Source organism: Pantherophis guttatus, chromosome 6 (genome assembly GCF_059756535.1).
Source record: "Pantherophis guttatus breed Tessera chromosome 6, ASM5975653v1, whole genome shotgun sequence".
Classification (NCBI taxonomy): Eukaryota; Metazoa; Chordata; class Lepidosauria; order Squamata; family Colubridae; genus Pantherophis; species Pantherophis guttatus.
The window spans coordinates 100,481,307-100,504,551 of record NC_142068.1 but is presented as its reverse complement, the minus strand read 5'-3'; the positions used below and the strand labels follow the sequence as shown (position 1 = coordinate 100,504,551).

General features: G+C 44.0%; 1 protein-coding gene across 6 annotated transcripts in view; it reads right to left on the bottom strand.

Annotated features, from left to right (window-relative positions):
* TSPAN14 (tetraspanin 14) overlaps positions 1-23,245 on the bottom strand; it is a 132,211-nt gene that overhangs the window by 60,531 nt on the left and 48,435 nt on the right. For 4 of the 6 annotated variants that reach the window (XM_034434740.3, XM_060685525.2, XM_060685526.2 and 1 more), the window contains one exon: positions 16,617-16,714. In XM_034434740.3, coding sequence (XP_034290631.1) covers positions 16,617-16,697 — 81 coding nt within the window. In that variant the 5' untranslated portion in view covers positions 16,698-16,714. Of the gene's footprint in view, positions 1-16,616; positions 16,715-16,828; positions 16,883-23,245 lie in introns of all 6 variants that reach the window. The other 2 variants (XM_087872340.1, XM_087872339.1) reach the window with 1 other exon arrangement.

Genomic DNA, 23,245 nt, shown 5'->3' with positions numbered 1-23,245 from the left:
AGGGTTGGTGGTGGACCCCCACTCAGCAATAAGTCTTCTTCCAAATTAGCTCCTCCAGCTAAAGCTTGAGCATAGGTTTGTACTTGCCCTCCATCTTTCTCTTGTTGTATCATTTCCAATTGCTTGCTAGCACCCCCTGGTGAGGGTGGCCATCCAGGCCTTTAAGACATTGGCATAAAAGTCTTTTGCCTTTCCAACTGTGTTTAAACGATGTCTTTGCCCAGCATATGTCACTATTATCCCAAATGGGACATCCCATCTGTACTGGAGCTGTTGGTTTCTTAATTCATTCACCAAAAAACCAAACTGCTTTCTGTCTCTTAACATTTTAGGAGGAAGCTCCTTCAAAACCACCAACTCTTGTCCATCCACTTGAATCTTGTTTTTATAAGAAGCTTGCAGGATATCATTTCTAATTCTCCTTGTTGTGAAATAAATCACCACATCTCTTGGTAGCTGCCTTTGTTTTGCCAGCCAAGAGTTAACCCTATAGATTTTGTCCATTTGAATTGCCACATCTTCTGGCCTTTCTGAAATCAGCTCTGCTAAAGCATTGGAGCAAATATCCTTTAAATTTTCACCATTCTTTTCTTTCAAGCCTCTCAGTCTCAGGGCAAATTCCATTGATCTGTATTGTAGCATGACCATTTCATCATCCACTTTCTCTGTTTGTATCATAACCTCTCCTAATTTAGTTGCTAGCTCCAAATTAGCTTCATCAACTTTCCGTACTCTCTCCTCAATCTTTAACATATGATTAGCCAGACCTGAAACTGCAAAAACAATGTCATCTCTTATTGCATCATGTTTTTCCTCCACCACATCTTTAATTTTCTTTAACTCCTCCAAAAATTCTTTCATCATTTCTGCCTGATTGTTCAGGGCACCCATTATAAATTCTTTAAGGTCTTGTGACTGTGTATCAGCCGGAAGTTGTTGCTTTTGAGTCACTACAGGGGAACCTCCTCCCCCTTTAGAAGTTGGTGGCTTTAATTGTTTAGCAGCCATTTTATTTTAAAATGAGTTTTTCCTTTTACAGCCACAAAGTCTTATAAACAGTCTTGCAATATTTATTTCAAAGTTTTTCAGAATAAACAATCCTCTCTCCAGTCTTTTCTCAGTCCCCAGCAATTTTCTCTTCAAGCGGAAGACTCTTAACAAGCAGTTTCCCTTTAACTTTCACTTTCCCTTCCGCCCATAACAAAGGCTTCCTCTCCAGGCTCCAGCTCAAGAAAGTTCCGTTTGCAACAATCTATTCACGGAGTTAAGCTCTGTTTCTTTTAAAAAGCTTGCACTCTTGCTTCTGCTCTGTCTGCCTTGTTAGAAATCATTGAAACTCACTGTTTGCCGGCAGAATTGGAAGCGACGTCTGGCTCTGGCTAGCAGAGGCACCAGCGATCCAGAGCAATGGGAGGGCTGAACTGGGGAGCTCTCACCCTCCGAGTCCCTGGGATTAATCTAGGGACTTTCGGGGAGCTCTACCCACCCCCTCCGACTCTCCTCTCCTTCTTTGCCCGAAGGAGAGTTTTTTCAAACCGCCGGACAGCAGTTTAACGCTGTCAGGGCGGTTTTTACAGATCGGGTGGCTGGCGGTCAATGGAGACCGTCCTCGACGTCCGCAGAGCCACCGGAAGTCCGGTCTAGGAGTTTTTGATGTTTCAGTAAGGCACATGAAAATAACAAAGTTCTCCACTTCTCCTTTCATGCAACTCATTGGTGCAAATCATGAGGCTGGTTTACAGAGACGTAAAAAAGCCATCCACCCAGCCCTACCTAGTTACAGAGGGATAGGAAAACCTGCTTCTGTCTCCCAGTGCAATAGATCTTACAATTGATCAGGTTCTTGGCTGATCTAGAGTGACAGCAACTTGTTCTCAAAAATCCTTCTGATCACCTGCTGTCCAGTTATTAAAGTAGGAGAGATCATCCACAAGTATAAGGTTTGGGATCATCAATACTCCAATGATATCCAATATATCTGTTAATTCAGATCAACCAATGAGGCTGTCAAGATTCTGTCTCAGTTTGGAGGCGTGAGAGCCTTAATTCTACCAAGGCTGAGTGGGGGTAAATATTATGGCATTCTGGATCTGGGAATATTCCATCTTTAACCTTGGATTGGGTTCCTGTTTCTCATTCAATGTGTATAACCTGGGAGAGTCTTCCTGGACTCACAACTCCTGATCAATGAGCAGAGGGCATCTGTGGCCAAAAGTACCTGTGCATAATTTTATTTGGTGCACCAGCAGTACAATTTCCTGAATCAGGAGCCCATCATTCAATCACCCATGCCCTGATCCCCTTCACCTATTGCAATGCACTCTACACTGGGATTCCCTTGAAGACCCCTCAGAAGCTGAGCAGGTTCAACAGAATGCAACAGCAAACACTAAAAACTAAAAATTATCAAGCAATTTGAAGATGACTGTGATGTAGGCTGAAGATCCAAGGTTATGCACATAAATTTATCTTTTCAGATTACAGAAGGCTTGAAGATAAAGACGCAGTTCCAGCATTAAATTTGGAAACTCTACTGAGATATGCAGAGACAGTCTATTCCTCTGGATATCATTAATCAAGTTCCACATATGGGGATTACAGGCAATGAACTTAGTCAGATCAAGGCGCTGAAAGATATTTAGGCTAACAAAAAGCTAACAGTTTACTAGATTGGTCTGATTTATGAGATGGACATTTTTTTTTATCATTCAGCAATTGCTCCCCGATAAAACACAAATATTTGTTGCAACAATTGATCACCCAAATTTTACATCAGATGATAAACCAAGATTGAAAAATGCTTCTCATAGCAGAGATTTAGACAGCTACTGTGGCATCCACCTTCACTAGGAATTGACCAGAATTTCCTAACAGTGACAAAAGTTTTCACAGCTGCACTGAAATGTCATCCACATAACATTAGACCCACAGACAGATGTGTTGATACACACTGCATTACCCAGAAACCATTTCACCAAATACTTCTCTCCAGTGGTGAAATCTGAACTGGTTTGCATGTGCAGTTCAAACCAAACGTGCATTGTGTGCGCATGCGCAATATGCGCCAAAAGAAGGTTTGGGAAGGTAAATAGAACAGCAAGGGGGGAGGAATCAGCTGTGCCATGCGATCATCAGAACCTCTTGTTTTTACTTTTTTAAAGCATTTTTTACTACCGGTTTGGGCAAATAGGTAGTAAAAAAATGCTTTTAAAAAGTAAAAAAAAGGCTCAGACAATCACAGCTGTGCCGCGCGATCGTCCAAGCTTTTTTTTAAACTTTTTTTAAAGCATTTTTTTTGCTACCTATTCGTCTGAACCAGTAATAAAAAAAATGCTTAAAAAGTAAAAAAAAAGTTCTGATGATCAGCTGAGCAACGCGCGATCGTCGGAATTTTTGTTTTTACTTTTTAATGGATTTTTAACTACCAGTTCCGGAGAACTGGTAGTAAAAAATGCTTAAAAAGTTTTTTTTTTTAAAGTTCCAACGATCAGGTATTGCTCAGCTGATCGTTGGAACTTTGTTTTTACATTTTTTTACTACCGGTTTGGTGAACCTGTACCATTTTTTACTACCAGTTTAGGCAAACCAGCCCGAACCAGTAGCATTTCAGCCCTGCTTCTCTCCTTTCCATACCTCTCCTTTCTCTTATTCCCAGTATTAGGAAAGAGAAGAAGAGGATAAGCACCAGCAAGATGGATAGACTTGGTTATAGTAGCAATGAGTGCATCATTGGAAGACCTGAAAGGTCAGGTTAGGAACAGGTCATCATAGAGAAAATGGAACTATGTGGTTGCTTAAAGCCATAATCTTAATTCTAATTCTTGTCCAAACACCCAACACAATGAAGATCCTTTGAGTTGAATTTGACTTGTGGATTCATAAAGGATTCTTAGAACAATGTGGAAGGGATTTCCTGTACACCAATAGTTGAGCTCCAGATATAATCTTTATATCTGGAGCTCAGCTGTTATGCAAACTTTCTTGAGAACTCTATAATACTGGGAAAGATGGAAAGAAAAGAGAAAATGATGATGACCAGCAACAAGATGGACTCCATTACAAAAGTTGATAGGTGCACCTTTGGAAGACTTGAAGGACCAGGTCCAGATCATCCTGGAGAAGATCCATCTGTGTGATCACCAGAATGATCTGGCTTGATAGAGCACAACCAACCAACCAACCAACAACCAACCAAGTTATACTGTGCCATCAAGTCTCAATCAATTGGAGTGTTTATAAAAAAAGAAACATTCCCACTATTCAATGGGTGGTTATTTTATTATTCAATTATTTCCTCTTAGCTACCATGAGGGGCAGCCAAAAAAAGCTCTGCTTTTAACAGCTCCTTCTTCCTTTTTAAAAAAATCATTATTATTATACATTTTCCTTTGTTGTACATAACGTTTCTATTTCTGCAACGACAGTGTACTGTCTGTATCAAATCTCTTTTAAACACACATAGTTTTATACACACCATAATTATAACCATTATTCTCATAATACATACAATATAATCTTCCCATCCAATCGCCCTATACAATTTAATCTATAATCAAATATAATCCAGTGATAATATTGCTTATGGTATTATTGCTTTTATATATATATGTGTGTGTGTGTGTGTGTGTGTGTGTGTGTGTGTGTGTTTTTCCTCTAGCCAGGTTTTTCCTACGTAACCTTGGTTACCTAGGAAAAACCTGGCTAGAGGAAAAACACACACACACACACATATATATATAAACATACATACATACATACACACTTTTATTTTATTAATCATCCTTAATTATAAATTACTAACTTCTGCTTCTATTTTCTAACCATTTATAGAATAGGTCCCAAGTTAAATAGTACTCTGTTCCTCTTTATCCTTGATTTCCTCTTTATCCTTGATCCTACATGGCTCAGGGCCAGGTTATCTTCGAGACCGCCTTCTACCACATAGCTCCCAGCGACCGGTAAGATCCCACAGAGGAGGGCCTTCTCTGTGGCTGCCCCAGCTCTCTGGAACCAATGGTGTGAATGGGTATTTATTTATTTATTTATTTATTTATTTATTTATTTATTTTAATTTATATGCTGCCCTTCTCCCGAAGGACTCAGGGTGGCTTACAAAGAAAACATTCAACAAATTCGAAAATTACATAAAAATTAAAATCCAATTAAAAATTAATTAAAATTATTTCAATGTAAAAGTCCCCAACGGGTCAGCCCATTTGATGAAAGAGCCACGTCTTCAGTTCGCGGCGGAAGGAGAGGAGGTCAGGGGCTGTCCTAAGCCCAGTGGGCAATCCATTCCAGAGGGTCAGCGCTCCCACAGAGAACGGACGTTGTGTCCCTGAACGTCCATTTTCGGGGCGCTGCGACTCCAATCCATGGACGGGTAGTATCTCCTAGTTGCTGGGCAGAACTGAGTGCTAAACCTTCCAATAGTTAGGCCACGCCCACCTCCACCAATCAGCTTCAGTCCTTCCTCATGAAGGCGCAGAAAGGTAGTCAATCAGAGACCCCAAAACACAGTCAACAAGGTACCAAACAGAACAGGAAGCCGAATGGGTGGGTATGGATTGGAGTCGCAGCGCCCCGAAAATGGACGTTCAGGGACACAACGTCCGTTTTCCATTGCGCTGCTCCTCCAATCCATGGACGGGATATACCCAAGTTCAAGAGCTCAGGGCGGGAGGCTGACTGGAACCCTGACTCCGAGACGTGGCCACTTGCTGTAACACTCTACGCCCAAATGCAGCATCAGACGAGGCGTACTGATCAATTTTGTAGTGCCGGATAAAGGAAGTGTCAGAAGCCCAAGAGGCTGCACTACAGATTTCAGACACAGAAGCATTTGTAGACCAAGCAGCTGACGTCGCCGCACTGCGTGTTGAATGTGCATAGATCTTAGTTGGACGAGGGCAAGTTCTCACATCGTAGGCCGTCGTGATGCAAGCCTTAATCCACCTGGCCACTGTAGTAGACGACACCTTCTTCCCCATCGAGGAAGGGTTGAAAGACACAAGCAAGGATTCAGTCTGTCGAAAAGACTCAGTACGTTTGATATAACGCCGAAGCACATGCCTGACGTCTAAAGTATGCCATAAGGACTCAGTCTGATGACGCGGATTGGGACAGAAGTTAGGCAGAACTAACTCTTGAGCGCGGTGAAATCGAGAGTTTATCTTTGGCAAGAAGGAGGGGTCCAAGCGTAGGATCACTCTGTCACTATGAAAAATACAAAGGTCCTTATGGACTGATAGCGCGGTGAGTTCTGATACTCGTCTCGCGGATGTAATGGCCAGTAGAAAAGTGACTTTAAGCATCAGAAATTTTAGAGATACAGAAGCCAAAGGCTCAAATGGTGAGGTCGTCAGCGCTTGAAGGACTAACGGAAGGTCCCATGATGGGTACCTATGTACCACCGGAAACTTTTGATCCTAGGATTATGCGAAAGAATATGGTGGTCCTCGCACCTGATGACCGTGGACAAGGCGGCCACCTGGCGCCTAAGCGTGGCAGGAGCAAGACCTTTGGCTAAACCATCGTGTAAGAAGTCCAGGACGTCCGGGATATCCGCAGAGGTCGGGTCCACGTGATGAGACACACACCAGGAAGAAAATGCTCGCCAAGTAGCCTCATAAATCCTTGTGGTGGACGGGCGTCTGGCAGCTTGAATCACCTTTATGACATCAGACGACAGCCTGTCCCTCTGCAGCTGGAGCCGCTCAAGCGCCAAGCGGCCAAGCGGAGCCAACCTGGATTGGGGTGGAAGATGGCTCCCTGGCTGAGCATCTCCTCCTGCAGTGGTATTGTCCACGGAGGGGAGGTTGACAATCCTACTAGGTCGGCATACCAGGGCCGCCGACGCCACTGAGGTGCGATCAGAATCAATTCAGCTTTCTCCCACAACATCTTCCGAATCAGCCTTGGAATAGGTGGAAAGGGCGGGAAAGCATAGAGAAGCCCTGGAGGCCACTGACAGTGTAGCGCGTCGTAGCCTTCTGCTCCGATGGTCGGGTAACGCGTGTAGAACCTTGGTAGTTGTGCATTCTGGGACATGGCGAAGAGGTCCACCTGAGGACGGCCAAAATGGCTCACAATCTGATCGAAGAGGGCAGGCTTGAGAGACCACTCTGCAGGGTCCAATTGCTCCCTGCTGAGCCAGTCCGCCATGATGTTGTCCTGCCCCGAGATGTGGTCCGCCACCAGAGATGCAGTGTGCCGCTCCGCCCAAGCCAACAAGCTCTCCGACTCCAACATCAGGGACCTGGAGCATGTGCGTCCTTCCCGATTTATGTGTGCCTTGGTGGTGACATTGTCCGTCTGGACCAACACATGTCGCCCCTCCAAGGCTTGGACAAAGTGGCGCAATGCGAGCCGAACAGCCCTCAACTCCAGCAAATTGATGCTGTTCACCCTCTCTGCCGGAGACCACTGACCTTGGATCACGGCATTCTGCAGATGGGCTCCCCAGCCCGAGAGACTGGCATCGGTCACCAGAATGACTCGTTCTGGTTCGAGAAAAACACAACCTCTTTGTAGTGCGGGGGACCTCCACCACGTGAGTGATAGTCGAGTTTGGGGAGGTAGGACAACTGGATGTGTCGACGAACTGCGTTTCGCCTTCTGGAAGGGAAGCAACAGCCACTGAAGCGGGCGGGAATGTCTGCGTGCCCACGGAACGATGTGGATACAGGATATTAACTTCCCCAACAATTGATTCAAGTGGAGCAGAGGCACCTTCCTCATGGACTGAAATGCCGCACCATAGTCTCGATGTCTCGAATGCGATCTGGGGAGAGAAACACCTGACCCAACTGAGAATTGATCACCGCACCCAGGTGCTGGAGCCGCGTCGTAGGCGTTAGATGGCTTTTCTGCCAGTTGATGGAGAAACCGTGGTTCTGGAACACCTGGAGGACCACCTCCATGTCTTTCCGTGCCTCTGACGGGGACGCTGACATCACCAGCAAATCGCCGAGGTAACAGCTGAGATGTATGGAACGAGATCGGATGGAAGCCGCTACCACCGTCACTAACTTCGTGAAGGTCCTGGGAGCCGAAGACAGGCCGAAAGGCATCGCACGATATTGAAAATGCATGTTGTTGTATTCGAAGCAAAGATAGCGATGATGCAACGGGTGGATGGGGACATGCAGGTATGCTTCTCGCAGATCTACAGATTGAAGATAGTCCCCTTGCCTGATGGATGCCAGGATTGACCTGAGCGAGTGCATCTTGAACCTGCGATACAGAATGTACTGATTGAGTCGTTTTAGGTTCAAGATGCCCCTGTGGCCCCCCGATGACTTGGGCACCAGAAACAAGGTAGCGTAGAATCCAGTTCTCTCCTGGCCCTGTGGCACCGGCTCCACGGCGTTGATGGAGAGGAGGTGTGAGATCTCCGCTTCCATGAGCTCCCTCTGGACCTTTCACCGAGAGATGGGGCAACGACGAAAGGTGTTGGGTGGTAGAGTGTGGAACTTGAGGCGAAGCCCCTGTTGGATGGTCGAGCGGATCCAAGCGTTGGTTGTTGAAAGGTCCCACTGGAGGTAGAATTGCTGGAGTCGACCTCCGATAGGACCCGGAATAAACGAGTCACTTTCCTCTACGCGGAGGCCGGTAGGAGGAACCTCTGAAGGGCCGCTTTGCTTCGGATTGATTCCTGGTTCTGTCACGAAATGGCTGTCTGTCTGATGCCCGGTCAGACATTTGGGCATAAGAGCGCTGGTAGTATGGGCCTCCTGACCCCGAGGAGGATCGAAAGGACTGGCGCTGTGTATAAGGGGTATATCTCCGCTCTGAACGGCGGAACGAGGATGGCAGCACTTTGCGCTTGTCTTTATCTTCTATCAAGATAGGTTCCAGACAAGGACCGAATAGTGACGGGGCAGTAAATGGAGCAGATGCCAATTTCCACTTAGCCTTGTTGTCTGCGCGCCAATTTCGTAGCCAGAAAAGACGTCTGTTGGTCACCGTTGCTGCCATAGCTCGTGAAGCAAATTTTGTCACTGTCAAAGATGCATCTGCGGAGTATTCCGTTGCTGCCACCAGTTTGTTAATGTCCTGGTGCAGCCTGGTATCAGTGGGGGGCAACCTCTCCTGAAGCTGGCGTAGCCAGATCAGCGAAGCCCTATTGAAAAACGACGTAGCAGTGGCTGCTTTGATAGCCCAGGCCACTGCTTGGTGCGCTTTACGGAGCCCCATTTCCATCTTGCGGTCCTCCGCCTTGAGGCCATCCACAACATCTGAAGTCAGCATCGAAGAGGTAGACAAGGCAGCGACCGGGGGGTCAACAGAGGGCACTGCAAGTAGCTCCTCCAGCTGTGACTCAGCAGAATAAAGACGTTTGTCCAGGCCACTCGGTGCAGTCAGGGAACCTGGTTGGCCAAAGGCAGATGTAATGACATTGGAAAACAAGGGAGGACAAGGAATCATGTCCTGATCTTGTTTAGAAACGTGGAATAGAGCATCGTGCGGGTGTTGAGATTCCGAAGATCTCTCAGCGGTCCCTTCTGCAATACCAAATTTAGTAGCAACCTTGGCTTTATGAAGTAGGGATTTGAAGACAGAGGGCCAGAACAAGTTTGTGAAGGTGGGCTTCTCTGGAGGAAGATCTTCATCTTCCGAGAATTCGACATCCTCCGGACAAATTTCACCTTCTTCAGACTCCTCTGAAGAAGATTCAACAGGACGCTGCCGACTGGTACTCGGAACTGGTTCAATAACAGGGGCCGGAGCCAGAGAAGGCTGACAGGTGTTAACTGGCCGAGCTACATCTTGTTGTATGCCGGCTGCTAAGATCTTCGCCAGCGCATCTGACAACATAGATTGGAAACTCACAGGTGTGTCAGGAACCTCTGGGCGGAGCCCCGCCGCAGTAGGTGTAAATGTAGCTTCAGGCAAACGTCTAGAGCCTAAAGAAGCGACAGATTGGTTGGAAACATCAGGCAATGACATTGAAACTCCCTTGGAGCATTGTAAGTTGGAAGCAGCGAGCCTGGTAGAAGAGACGGATGAGGATCCGGCTTGCAAATTACCAGAATGATCCTCCCAGTCCTCAGAAGCAGAAAACTGTCTTGACAGAGTCGCCTGTTGTTGCTGGGCCCTCTCAAATTGTTTCTCTAAGGCCTCGTGGCGTCTCTGCTCAGCCTTATTCGTAGTGGATGCTTTAGATGCTGATTTGGATTTGCGAGGCTTGGATTTTGATTTCTTACTGCCCGACTTGGGTTGGAGGGCAGGGTAATCACAGGCGCCCTCTGAGTCAGAAGATAAGGCAATGTCTGCCATGGTGAATGGATAGCAGTATAGCGTTAGTGGTAGGCCAAGACCACCAGGGATCAGCACCGAGGCTCCACTCAAGGGAATGCCCACAGTGAAGAAACAGTTGAGCAGGGGCAAAGGAAGGCTCAGAAGCCGCTGAGCTCAAAAAACCCCCTAATGTAAATATAGTCAATTCAATGAGGCAAGGGAGGGAGCAAGATGAAAGGCTCTGTCTGAATTTAAGGGCACCAGTCAATCAAGGTGGTAATTAAGGGCCAAGTTTCACCCCACCGTTAGCAGGCCAATGTCTCTCAATCGTCCCCTTCTTTTGTTTTTTGTTTTTTTTTTAAGTTTAATTAGTCTCCAAAATGGTGGCCGCCACGCTGGCAAAATCCCAAAACAAAATGGCGGCCGTCACTCAGCAGATTACTTTCTAAGATGTGGAGTTTGCTGTTGAGGAAAATGGCACCTCCGAAGCCAAACCGAAGCTGTTTGATCGCTGGGCGCCACCACTCAGCCTGAAAAATGGCGCCGAAGGTGTCTTACGGTCAGCGCTCGCCTCCCTCAGCACTGCGCTCCCAGCGCTCTCCAGAAAGACGGCGCCAAAGGCGTCCGTCAGTCAGCGCTTGCCTCTTTTAGCGCCGCACACTCCTAGCGCTCTACAGCTGATCCGGAATCATCGGAGACCGCCCGATGAGAAGGCAGGCACTCCGGAGCCACTTGATGGATGGAGCTGAGGCGAGGGCAGCTCTAACGCTTCAGCGGTAGGCTAGCCCTTCGCCAGCGGCCAGAGAAGCACGGATCCGCCCAGCCGGGTCGGAATCCGGCGTGCTGCAGTCCTGATCGGAGGGGAGATAGGCCAGGCGGCTTGGAGCCCCAAGCTCGCCTAAGGCACGCAGCAATAAGGAATCTCCCACGTGGCAGCTCCTCAGTAATTTTAAAAGGTGATAAAACAAAAATAAGAAGTTAAAATAACAAAGAAATACGAAGGAAGGTAATTATAATTAGAGAGCACTCAAATTGCCAAGTTCTCACAGCAACTGAGTGAGAAAGACTGAAGCTGATTGGTGGAGGTGGGCGTGGCCTAACTATTGGAAGGTTTAGCACTCAGTTCTGCCCAGCAACTAGGAGATACTACCCGTCCATGGATTGGAGGAGCAGCGCAATGGAAAACGCTCTCCCCCTGGGGACCGCCAGTCGACATTGTCTGGCTGATGGCACCCTGAGGAGGCCCGCTCTGTGGGAGCGCACAGGACGATGGGAGGATGGCAGGAGATGATCCTGCAAGTACCCCGGGCCTAAGCCATGTAGGGCTTTATAGGTGAGCACCAGCACCTTGAAACGGACCCGAAGGACCACTGGCAGACAGTGCAGCTCGCGCAGGAGAGGTGTCACACGGGAGTAATGAGAAGCCCCTGTAACAACCCGCGCGGCCACATTCTGGACTAGCTGTAGCCTCCGGGTGCATCCCAAGGGCAGCCCCATGTAGAGGGCGTTACAGTAGTCCAACCGAGAAGTAACAAGGGCGTGGGTGACCATGGCACCGTTTTAATTTTTAAATGTTTTTATAATGGTTTTTTAAATGCATTGTAAGCCGCCCTGAGTCTCTGGAGAAAGGCAGCATATAAATCGAACTAAATAAATAAAATATATAAATTTTCATTGTTAACCTGTCCATTTAAGCACAGTCTAATATTTTCTTTATTACATTTTCATCTATAGGTATATTTTCATATTTCCAATTTTCTGCGTACATAATTCTCACTGCCATTATCACATGTAATATTAAATATATAATTCTTTTATTATATTTTCCTGGTAATATACCTAGTAAGAACAATTCTGGTTTGAAATCTATTTGTTGTGTTGTCATTTCTTCTAACCACCTTTTTATTTTTAACCAATATTTTATCACCATTGGACAGGTCCACCAGATATGGTAATAGGAACCCGGTATCTGTTTACATTTCCAGCACTCTGGCGATATGTTTTGGAACATCTTTGCCATTCTTGCTAGTGGCAAATGCCATCTGTAGAACATTTTGTAAAGGTTTTCTTTATATGTTGTTGACATCATTAGTTTGTAGTTTCTTTCCCAGAGTTTTTGCCAATTGTCTAATTCTATAGTATATCCAAAATTTTTGGCTCATACTATCATAGTTTCTTTTAGACTCTCTTTTTCCATTTTAAAATTCAATAAGTAGCTTTATATTTTCTTTATTAATTTATCATCTGTCCCTAGAAATATCTCATCTAATTCTAGGGGTTCTTTATAGAATCCATATATTTCTACACCTTTCTTGTATCTCATTTGTATTTGGATATATGGCCACCAGTCCAAATCGATTCCTTGATTTTTTTAGCTCCTGTCTTGATTTTAAGTCTCTTTGTTCATTTAGGATATCTTTATACCTTATGATTTTTTCCAGTTTAAGAGCATTTGGATTTATTAGCGCTTCTTTATTCTTCACACACAGCTGTGACTTGTGCAGCTTTCCTTTAGAAGCTGTGTCTCCGGGTCTATGATAATTTGCTGCAGTCAATATGCCACAGCCAACTTGCCACAGCCCACTCACCATGGCCAACTCACCATGGTCAACTTGCCATGGCCAACTCACTGCAAGATAACTTGCCACAGCAGAACTTGTTGCGGGACAAGAGTTACACTAATATCAAAGAAATGGTGGAATACAGTCATTAAAGAAAGAATGCAAAAGAAGGGACAGAATGAAATGTGAATGATAAAAATTAAATTATTTTATTTATTTTAAATCATTGAATTGAATTGTTAAATTATCCCACTGCAAGTTGGCCCACAATGAGTTGGCCATGGTGACTAGTGCCATGGTGAGTTGGTCATGGCAAGTTGTCCTATTCTGGTGTCCTCAGTGCTATTGATGACACGCACAGAAGAGACTTCAGTTCAGTCTGAAACCCCAGATCTGAAGTGTCTCTTATTGCACAGACAAAGATTAAACTGTATCCTTCTGAAAATCAAAGAACAATGCCGTAACCCTTTGAACTCTCTCTACGGAAATCAAGTAGCTATTCAAAAAGGCCAGACTGCTGCACTTGGGAGACAGGAAGTAACTGTAGATCTGCATACTCATAAAAGTGGAAGCAAGCTGGAATTGCTCAAATAGGTGGATGAAGGGACGGGATCCAAATCCATTGGCCGCAACTTGTTCTTTCCACTTAGGTGTTAAACAAGCCTTTTAAAGTACCAAGGGAACAAGATCCATCCTTCGATTGGTGCACTGAATATATATAGAAAAACAGTAGAGTGGAATTCCTTTAGAGATGCGGCTTTTACAATACATTATGTGAAGATTTTAGCTCTTTGGAAAAGCCTCCAAAGCTGAGAAAGTAAAAGTAAGAAAGATCATGTGTAGGAGATGATTAGGCTGAGCACGAGGAATGGAGGGGTCAAATGCATCATCAGTCTTGAATCTCTTCATGCACATAAATCCAGCCCACCTTGAATTCCATTGACTCTTGTCTACCACCTATTTGCTTTGAGCGTTAGTAATTCAGATTCTTGTACAGATTATAAATTAGCAATAAACCTATATATTCATTTGAATTGCTTGGACTCCTGATTTCCTGTATTTGACATGATGAACTATCAAGGTGGGAGCTACATAGATCTCAGGGGGAACCTTATTTCAGAGGGTAAAGAATTAGACAGTTCAAAGTCTTAGTTATGGCATTGTTCTTTGTTCTTTAATTTGCAGAAGGATACGGTTTAATCTGTACAATTGCCATGGTGATGAATACACTTTGGGAAGACCTGAAGGGACAGTTCATCTTGGAGATCTATCTATGTGATTGCTAAGAGTTGACACTGACATGATGGCAATTGAATAATTCAATCAATCAATCCAATATTTTCTCCCAGCTGGAAACCTGCAGCCTCTATCCTTAAGGATCATAATTCAAAACTAATAAAGGCACTGTTTTCAGCAAACTGTCCTTCACCAAGTATTGGAGGCTCCTGATCTGCTGGACTCCAACTTCATGAGGACTTTGTCAGTCAACAAAACAAATCAGCAGAGATTCTCTTAAGAATGATAATTTCCTTAGCGAAAGTCAGGAAAGAAGCTAGCGAAACTCATAACCCTGATGTAGAAACATGATTTAATGGACACAGGGTTCTTACACTATGCACAACGCTTCCAAGGTGATTCCCAAAAATGCCTTCGGGGCACGCTCAAACTTAACACCTGTCCACAACTCTTCAAAACAGCTTTATCTTTCCTTGGAAAGTGCATGTTTCTCTTTGTCCTTGGCAGCTGTTGTGCAATCCTAAAAAAGCTAAGGTTGCCCAAGTTTAGCCAAGAAAATGTGCCATAAAACAAACACTAAGACTGTCATAAGAGATCTCCAGGACTTCCTAATTCTGCTCCCAGAAATATCAGATCTGGATTATATCAGCAAAGTTCTTCCGAAGCGATGACCGTCTGGATGGAACGCCGTATTGAAAGCTATGTCACACAGTTTCCGATTCTCTCCTTCCTCCCTTTACACTTTACAATGGAAGTGTGGGCTTTCTAAACTGCTTTTAAATCTATTTTAGGGCACTGGCTAGCATTTGTGAATTTCCTGTCTGAAAACGAGAACCTTTTGCTGCTGATTTTCAATGATGATGCCCTTGAAATTCGAATTTACAGATGCAGGAGGCCGACAGAAACAAAAAAGCATCTCGTCTGACAAGATTGCCCATCTTTTAAACCAGTGGTTCTCAACCTGTGGGTCGGGACCCTTTTGGGGGTTGAACAACCCTTTCACAGGGGTTGCCTAAGACCATCGGAAAACACATATTTTCAATGGTTTTAGGAATAATTTTATGGTTGGGGGTCACTACAACATGAGGAACTGTATTAAAGGGTCGCGGCATTAGGAAGGTTGAGACCCACTGTTTTAAACAAACCATTCCCATTGCAGGGAGTCCTCGACTTACGACCACAATCAGGAGCCAAAAAATTCCATTCTTAAGCAAGGCAGCTGTTCAGTGAGTTTTGCCCCATTTTATGACCTTTTTGCAGTCATTGTTAAGTGAAATTGGGCAACTGTTAAGCCAACCTGGCTTCCTGCATCGACTCTGCTTGTCAGAAGCCAGCTAGAAAGGGTTACAAACGGCAATCACAGAGACCACGCAACTGTCATAAGTACATGCCAGTTGCCAAATTTTGATCACATGACCATGGGGATGTTGCAACGGTCGTAGGTCTGAAAACGATCAAAAGTCACTTTTTTCAGTGCCATTGTAACTTCAAACAATCACTAAACAAACGGTTGTAAGTCAAGGAACTACTTATGTGCTTTCCTAGGGCTATTGACCTTTAACAGCATAGGTCTATTATTTAAGAAAAAGATTTCTCCATTAACAGTCATATTCCTATATTCTGGCTAATACTCTGAATCAAAGTGACAATAAAGTTATTCTACATTCTCTTCTAATGTAGAATGACAAGCCTTTTCATTGTTATAGCCATCTTTACTATTAATTACATTTAGCAAAATATTATTGATTAGAATCTACGGCTAACATCTCCAAAACACTACTATCTTCTTAACTGCAACTCAGGAAATTATTTCAATGTACCCAAGAGAGCTGTTGTTAAGGCTCATATTTCTGCAACCATCTTAAAAAAGAAGGAAAATTCAATGCAATCTGTAAAGCATTTATATTCATGAAGAAGACCACTAGCTAGGACCATGGCACGTTATTTTTTGGCTGAGTGCATCTTTTTCTGTGTCCGCAGAATGACAGCAATAATAATATGATTTCAGAACAATGTTCTTGCAAGTTCAGGTATTTATCATGGAACCATAGTAACCCAGTTGGCCAACCTCAGATGATTTCAAAAAAGCTAAGCAGAGTCAGCTCTGCTTAGTACATAGAAATACCATTCGCTTATTTCTTTACTAGGAACAAGCTATAAAAAAAGAAATACCCAGGGCCAAAATATACTGGAAATCATATATTGTAATGGTGAGGCATCTGAATAGGGGCTTCAGTTGGTTGACCTTGTCTGTTCCCAGAAGTAAAGAAAAGTCAGAGACGGTTCTTACTTGGATGAGACACCAGCTAGGAAATCCCAGGGCTGGAACTCAGACTGAGAAGTGTTTTCTTTTCCTTGAAAATATTTCGCTTCTCATCCAAGAAGCTTCTTCAGTTCAGAACTTCCTGTGGATGATCTCACAAGAAGGCAAGGTCAACCATGGCTGAGAAAATGAAATTAGCATCTTCATGAAATCATAAGGAAGCAGACTCAATTTAGGTGAGTCTTTACCTTCTCAGTGGCCAAGGTCAAACACACACACAAACACAGACACAGACACACAGACTTGGGACTTACCCAGAAGATGATGTTGTAGCTGAAGAGGAGATATTTATACCAACAGCTGATTTCAGCAGAAGGATACCGGTAGTAGTGCATCTTTTAGAGGGCAGCAACTGTGCAGAACCAGGGAGAGAGAATTGCTGGTTAGCAAGAGAGAAGTTATTGGATTCAGCTAATGTAGCTATCCAAATAAGACAGTGTGGTGGCCTAGTGGTGAAGACGCTCACCTCCCACTTGGAAGGTTGAGAGTTTACTCCTAGGTAGCAGCAGATATTTCTCTCCTAGATGCAAAGAAAAAAAAATCTGCTGTGAACTCCAGGTAGGTGTCAGGACAGGCAGCCAGCCAGTAAATGCTCAGATACATCCAGTCGCCTTGACTCTACTCCAGATTAAGGGATTACAGAGTCATAAAAGGGAGTTTTATGTAGCTATCCAAAAAGATTCAAATTAGGAGAATGTGCCCCAAAGAAATCTTTAGAGCACTGCATTCTAAAGCAAATTTCCAAGGGGTCAAATTTATATATGTAGTTTGAATGGTGTTCAAGAGATCTCTTTGCCCTTGTTCTACTTTTTTTGGGGGGGAGGGGGGAGTCTATATTCTCTTTTTGGGAACATTGATTGAAGATGTCAGTAAGAAAAAAAGAAAGAAAAGCTGAAGTGGTGAAACAAAAACCTAGAAATAAACATGACTCGGACATCAGCAGCTGTTAAGCTCTTATTTTTTAATAACTGTAATTATTCACTACTATAATGAAAATTTATTGTGCAAAACCCAACATCATGTACTTTTTCATCCTTTGCCAAGATTGCAACGATCGTTCCCTGCCCTAATGAAACCAAAAAAAAAAAATTAAGAATAAATCTTTCAGAATAAAGAAATGACTTTGGTTAAGAGAAGTATGGATTAAAACACTTTTGCTGTTATCTATCCCAAGGTAACAAATCCTTGCAAACAAACATGACTGTAAGGTCAGATTTAAGGCAGTCTTCAACTGGGTTTCTCCCTCCAGAATGCAAGGAAGCTGAAGACTGAGATTAATGCTTTTGCAAATGTTTCTGATAATTAAGAATTATGTGCAATTTTATCAAACTTCAGCTGTTAACATTTCCCCTACTTGCAACCATATCTGCCTTGCTTTCTCATGCCAAATTCCAGATGGAAAGGATAATGTGCCAACAGCTTTTCTCAAAAAAATCTATATACTTACTAAAACTCTGATTCCTGAAACCTTTAATTGGCCGAAACATTATACCATTGGGCAAAATATTTTGAACCCAGGGACTTCAAATGGGCCAAAAATCCATGTGGAATTGAAATTTGGCAAATTTTACCCAACATTTGATGACAAACATGATTATCATTTATGGCATAATGTACAGAATGTCCTAAAATGTTTTGTGCTGTAATGTTTGACAGTTCAACCTGTCATTTTTAAGGCAGAAACATCTCTGAACGTAGTCCAGCTTTTCGAGAGAAGGCAGCATATTGTAAGTTCTGTCACTGTTGAAAGCCTTGAAGCATCCAATAAGGAAATATCTCTGAAAGGATGACTCAAGAGGTCACCGGTTGTCTAGCAACAAACTAAAATGGTAGCCAAGTTAAATGGATTAATTTCTGTTAGCTTATCTCCCAGTGGCACACTCAGCTATGGGAAGCTAATAAATAAATAGTATGCAATACATACGCAACAGCTTCCAGGCATGGGTGAAAGCTCAGGAATTTTTATGACTTCCTCACTTTTAAGGTTCACCATATTTCCTGCCTTAATTTTTCTGCATTTTTATTTTAAATTAGGATTTGTCATGAATCACATTGAGTGGTGATGTTATTGGAAAACAGAGAGTTAATGTCAAGCGCAGGAAATCAGGAGTCAAGATGGTTCAAATGAATGCAAGTTTGTTGGATGCTAAACATTCTCTACAAGAATCTGAACAACTAACAGTCAAAGCAAGTTGGCGGTACATAAGAGTCAATGGAATTCAAGGTGAGCTGGACGTGCATCTCTTGTGGGCACAAAAGGACTCAAGACTAATGATATGCTTGAACCCTCTTTCAGGCTCAGCTTGGTCGTTTTCTAGTTATCTTTCTTATCTATTGGCAACTGTCTGGGAAGGTTGCAAATGGTGATCACATGATCCTAGGATGTTGCAACCATTATCAATACATGATGATTGCCAAGCGCCCAAATTTTGACCATGTGATTGCAGAGATGCTTCATCTATCATAAGTGCAAGGCCATGTCACCTTTTTTTTAGTGCCATTGTTAATTTCCAACAGTCACTGAACAAATAGTTTTAAATCAAGAACTACCTTTATAGTAAGAAACATAACACATACTAAAATGTCATGGAAGAGTCAGCCTCTATGATGCTTGCTTGCTATCGGCTGCCATAGCAATGGGGGGGGGAGAAATGTATAGGTATTTGGGTGGGGGAAGCGAGCTGGTGGAGATGTCTCGTGATGTGACCAAAAAGGGAAGAAAAGGGAGGGATACTCTCATCATCTTCTGAGCAGCTGAATGGACTTGTTGATAGTCAGTCAAGGTCAACTGTTCTGGCATACCAAATGGATGGGGCCATCTGAAGATGCACCTCACATGATACCTTGGGGAGCTGGGGATTGGACATTCAGCCAGGGTCCTTGTGGGGAGGGGTTTGGGGAATACTTTCAATATGTAATTTTCACGCCTTTAGACTCCGATCTTACTTTTCTTTCATTGCTATCAGTTCATACTCAGTAAAAGTATCTTTCTCTACAGATATGGAGTTGGGTTTTTTCTTTCTTAAGTTTTGAACGGAGGCACATCTGACAGTGTTCAAATGGGTACAAATTTATTCCATGCTAGTTCTGTACAAGAATCTGGACTACTCACAGTCAAAGCAAGTTGGCAGAGGATAAATTTAGAATTTAGAATAATGGAATTGGAAAGGATCTTGTAGGTCATTTAATCCAAACCCCCCCCCATCCAAGCAGAGACCCTACACCACTTCTGACAAATGGCTGTCAGCCTCTTCTTGAAAGCTTCCAGTGATGAAGATCCCACAATTTCTGAAGACAACTTCTGTTCCATGGGTTGATTGTTCTGTCAGAAAATTTCTGCTTATTTCCAGATTGAATCTCTCCTTGATCAGTTTCCATCCATTGTTCCTTGTCTGACCTTCAGGTGCTTTGATCCCGTCTTCTCTGTGGCAGCCCCTCAAATATTGGAACACTGCTATCATGTCTCCCCTGGTCCTTCTCTTCTCTTCACTAGACTAGACATGCCCAGTTCCTGCAACCGTTCATCGTATGTTTGAGCCTTTAGTCCCTTAATAATCTTTGTTGCTCTTCTCTGCACTCTTTCTAGAGTCTCAACGTCTTTTTTATAGTGTGGTGACCAAAACTGGATATAGTATTCTAGGTGTGGTCTTACTAAGGTTTTACAGAGTGGTATTAGTACCTCACATGATCTTGATTCAATCCCTCTGTTAATGCAATTTAGGATTGCATTGGATAAGAGTCAACAGAATGCAAGGAGGGCTGGACTTAGATCTCTTGTGGGTGCAAAGGGAATCAAGACTGATGACGTCCTTGACCCCTCCCTCACTCTCAGACTGGGTGTCTTCTACAGTTATCTTTCTGTACATTATGTTTCTTACTATAAAGATAGTTCTTGATTTACATTCGTTTAGTGACTGTTCAAAGTTAACAATGGCACTGGAAAAAAAGTGACTTATGACCTTACACTTATGACACTGAAGCATCTCTACAATCATGTGATCAAAATCCAGGCACTTGGCAATCGATGAAGGCTGCAACACCCCAGGATCATGTGATCACCAACCTTCCCAGACAGTTGCCGACAAGCCAAAACAATAGGGGAAGGTGAATTCACTTTACAACTGCAATGTTTCACCTAACAACCAGGGCAAAAAAGGTCATAAAATCAGATACAATTCAGTTAATCCCCACCTAATGTAGCAATGGAAATTCTATTCCCAACTGTGGTTGTAAGTTGAGATCTGCATAATGATAGCAACAACTATTAAGTGTAGTAATTTGTAAAGTCCCAATCAGTCTTTAATAAAAAAACCTGGGAGCTACCTGCAATGTAATTTCACAATAATACTTGAGTTTCAAGATAGTTTATAGCTAAAATAACAACAGTTTCAGTGGGTATGTATTATGGTCCCTGTGAAAGGCCAGTAATCAAATTCTGTGCAGGATAGAAATGTATTCATTTCCAGCACCAAAGGACCATAAAAGAGAATGTCCTGGAAATCTCTATTTTTATTATATTCCTTTCTTTCAGTCAGGAAGTAAAAGCAAGCACATGTTTAATTATTATTATTATTCTTTTCATGATAAAGTAGAGAAATGGGTTCTTTACCAGACCATGAATTGTACAAGTAGTTCTCAACTTACAAGAGTTCATTTAGTGACCACAACCATTTTGTTATAAATCAAGCTTACAACACCACTGAAAAAGGTTCTCTTATGACCATTTTTCACATTTACAACCATTCCAGCATCCCTGTGGTCACATGATCAAAACTCAGATGCTTGGCAACTGACTCATATTTATGATGGTTGCAGTGTCCCAGGATCACATGATCCCCTTTTGCGACCTTCTAAGAAGGAAAATAAATGGGGAATCCAGATTCAAGTTACAACCTTCACAAATGCAACAATTCACTTAACAACTGCGTACAGAAAAGTCGTAAAAGGGGGCAAAACTCACCACTTAGCAACATAAATTGGACGTTGACTTACCTGAACGTCCTTTTTCGGAACACTGCGTATACACTCCAGCATTGGGTTCAATCCTCTTTTCTGACAGCAACTGAGAGAACCTTTTATTGATTTAACTTCCTACTCTGTGCTCTCACCACGCCCCCTTTTGCACTCAGATCCCCAGTCTTGAACAAAGACACCACAGGTGAACCACAACAAGCTTTATTAACACAAAAACCACAGTAACTCCAAACTTCTCAAAACAAACAGAACAACTAAAGGGAGGGAAATTGAGTGTATACGCAGCATTCCGAAAAAGGACATTCAGGTAAGTCAACATCCATTTTCCAGAACGCTGCTACTACACTCCAGCATTGGGACATACCCAAGCCTAATTCCCGGGGTCAGGCAAAACACTGCTCCCTTCAGAAGAACCAGAAACCACACTCTGCAACACCCTTCGCCCAAAGGACGCCTCCGCAGAAGTGTAAGCATCAATCCGATAGTGTCTAATGAAAGGTGATAAAGATGTCCAAGTAGCCGCCCTACAGATGTCCAACACTGAAGCCTGGGTAGCCCAGGCCGCCGAGGTAGCTGCACTCCGAGTAGAATGTGGTAGAATTCTCGCCGGAACAGGGCGAGCCTGCTTCTCATAAGCAGACGAAATACAGACTTTAATCCAACGACCAATCGTTGTCGATGACACCTTACGACCCATTGAAGCTGGATGGAACGAAACAAAGAGTGCCTCCGTCTTCCGAAACGACGCAGTCCTACGTATGTAGCGCCTCAGGGCCCTGCGAACATCGAGAGTGTGCCAAAGAACCTCGCGATGATGTCTGGGAAAAGGACAAAAATCCGGGAGAACCAGTTCCCGTGAACGATGAAACCATGAATTAACTTTGGGTGTAAACGCAGGGTCAAGCCGAAGTACCACAGTATTAGCGTGAAAAATGCACAAGTCCTTCCAGATGGACAACGCCGCTAGCTCAGAAATGCGCCTGGCCGACGTGATCGCTAGCAGGAAAGCAACCTTGAATGACAGAAACTTGAGAGAAACAGAACCAAGGGGCTCGAACGGTGGAACTGTGAGGGCCTGCAAAACCAGAGACAAATCCCAAGAAGGATAACGATGAACCGTAGGCGGCCTCAGGTTCGTAGCTCCATGAAGAAACCCTCTCACCCACGGATGATGAGACAAGGAAGTGTACGGAGGAAAGGACAATACTGTGGCTAAAGCCGCCACTTGACGTCTGACGGTAGCAGGGGTCAGACCTTTGTCCAACCCCGACTGGAGAAAACCCAGAACATCCTGAATCGTTGCAGACGTCGGATCCACATGAGCAACCGCACACCATCGGCAAAAAGCCCTCCACGAAGCTTCGTAGATTCTCGTCGTGGATGATCTACAGGCTGCCTGAATAGTCCCAATCACGGTGTCCGGCAAACGGCCTTTCTTCAGGATGACGCGCTCAAATGCCAAACGGCCAACTGTAGCCATTGGGGCTCAGGATGGCGGATTGCCCCCTTACACAGCACAATCCGGTGAGGAGGAATCACCCACGGCTCCGTCACCAAGAACTCCACTAAGTCTGTGAACCACGGTCTGCGAGGCCAATTTGGCACCACCAGCAACATCTCCGCCTTTTCCGTAATCATCTTTCGGATCACCTGTTGAATCAACGTGACAGGAGGGAAGGCGTACAGCAGACCGGCCGGCCAGCAACACCGCAGAGCATTCGTGTCCTCCGCCAGTGGAGTCGGGTAGCGCAAGATGAACTGGAGAAGCTAGGCGTTGGCAGGGCTGGCAAACAGATCGACCACCGGTTGTCCGAAGCAAAGCAAGGCCTCTCGAAACAGACTGGGAAGCAGTTGCCACTTGGCCTGATCGATCACTTCCCTGCTGAGTCAATCCGCCTGGATGTTGGCC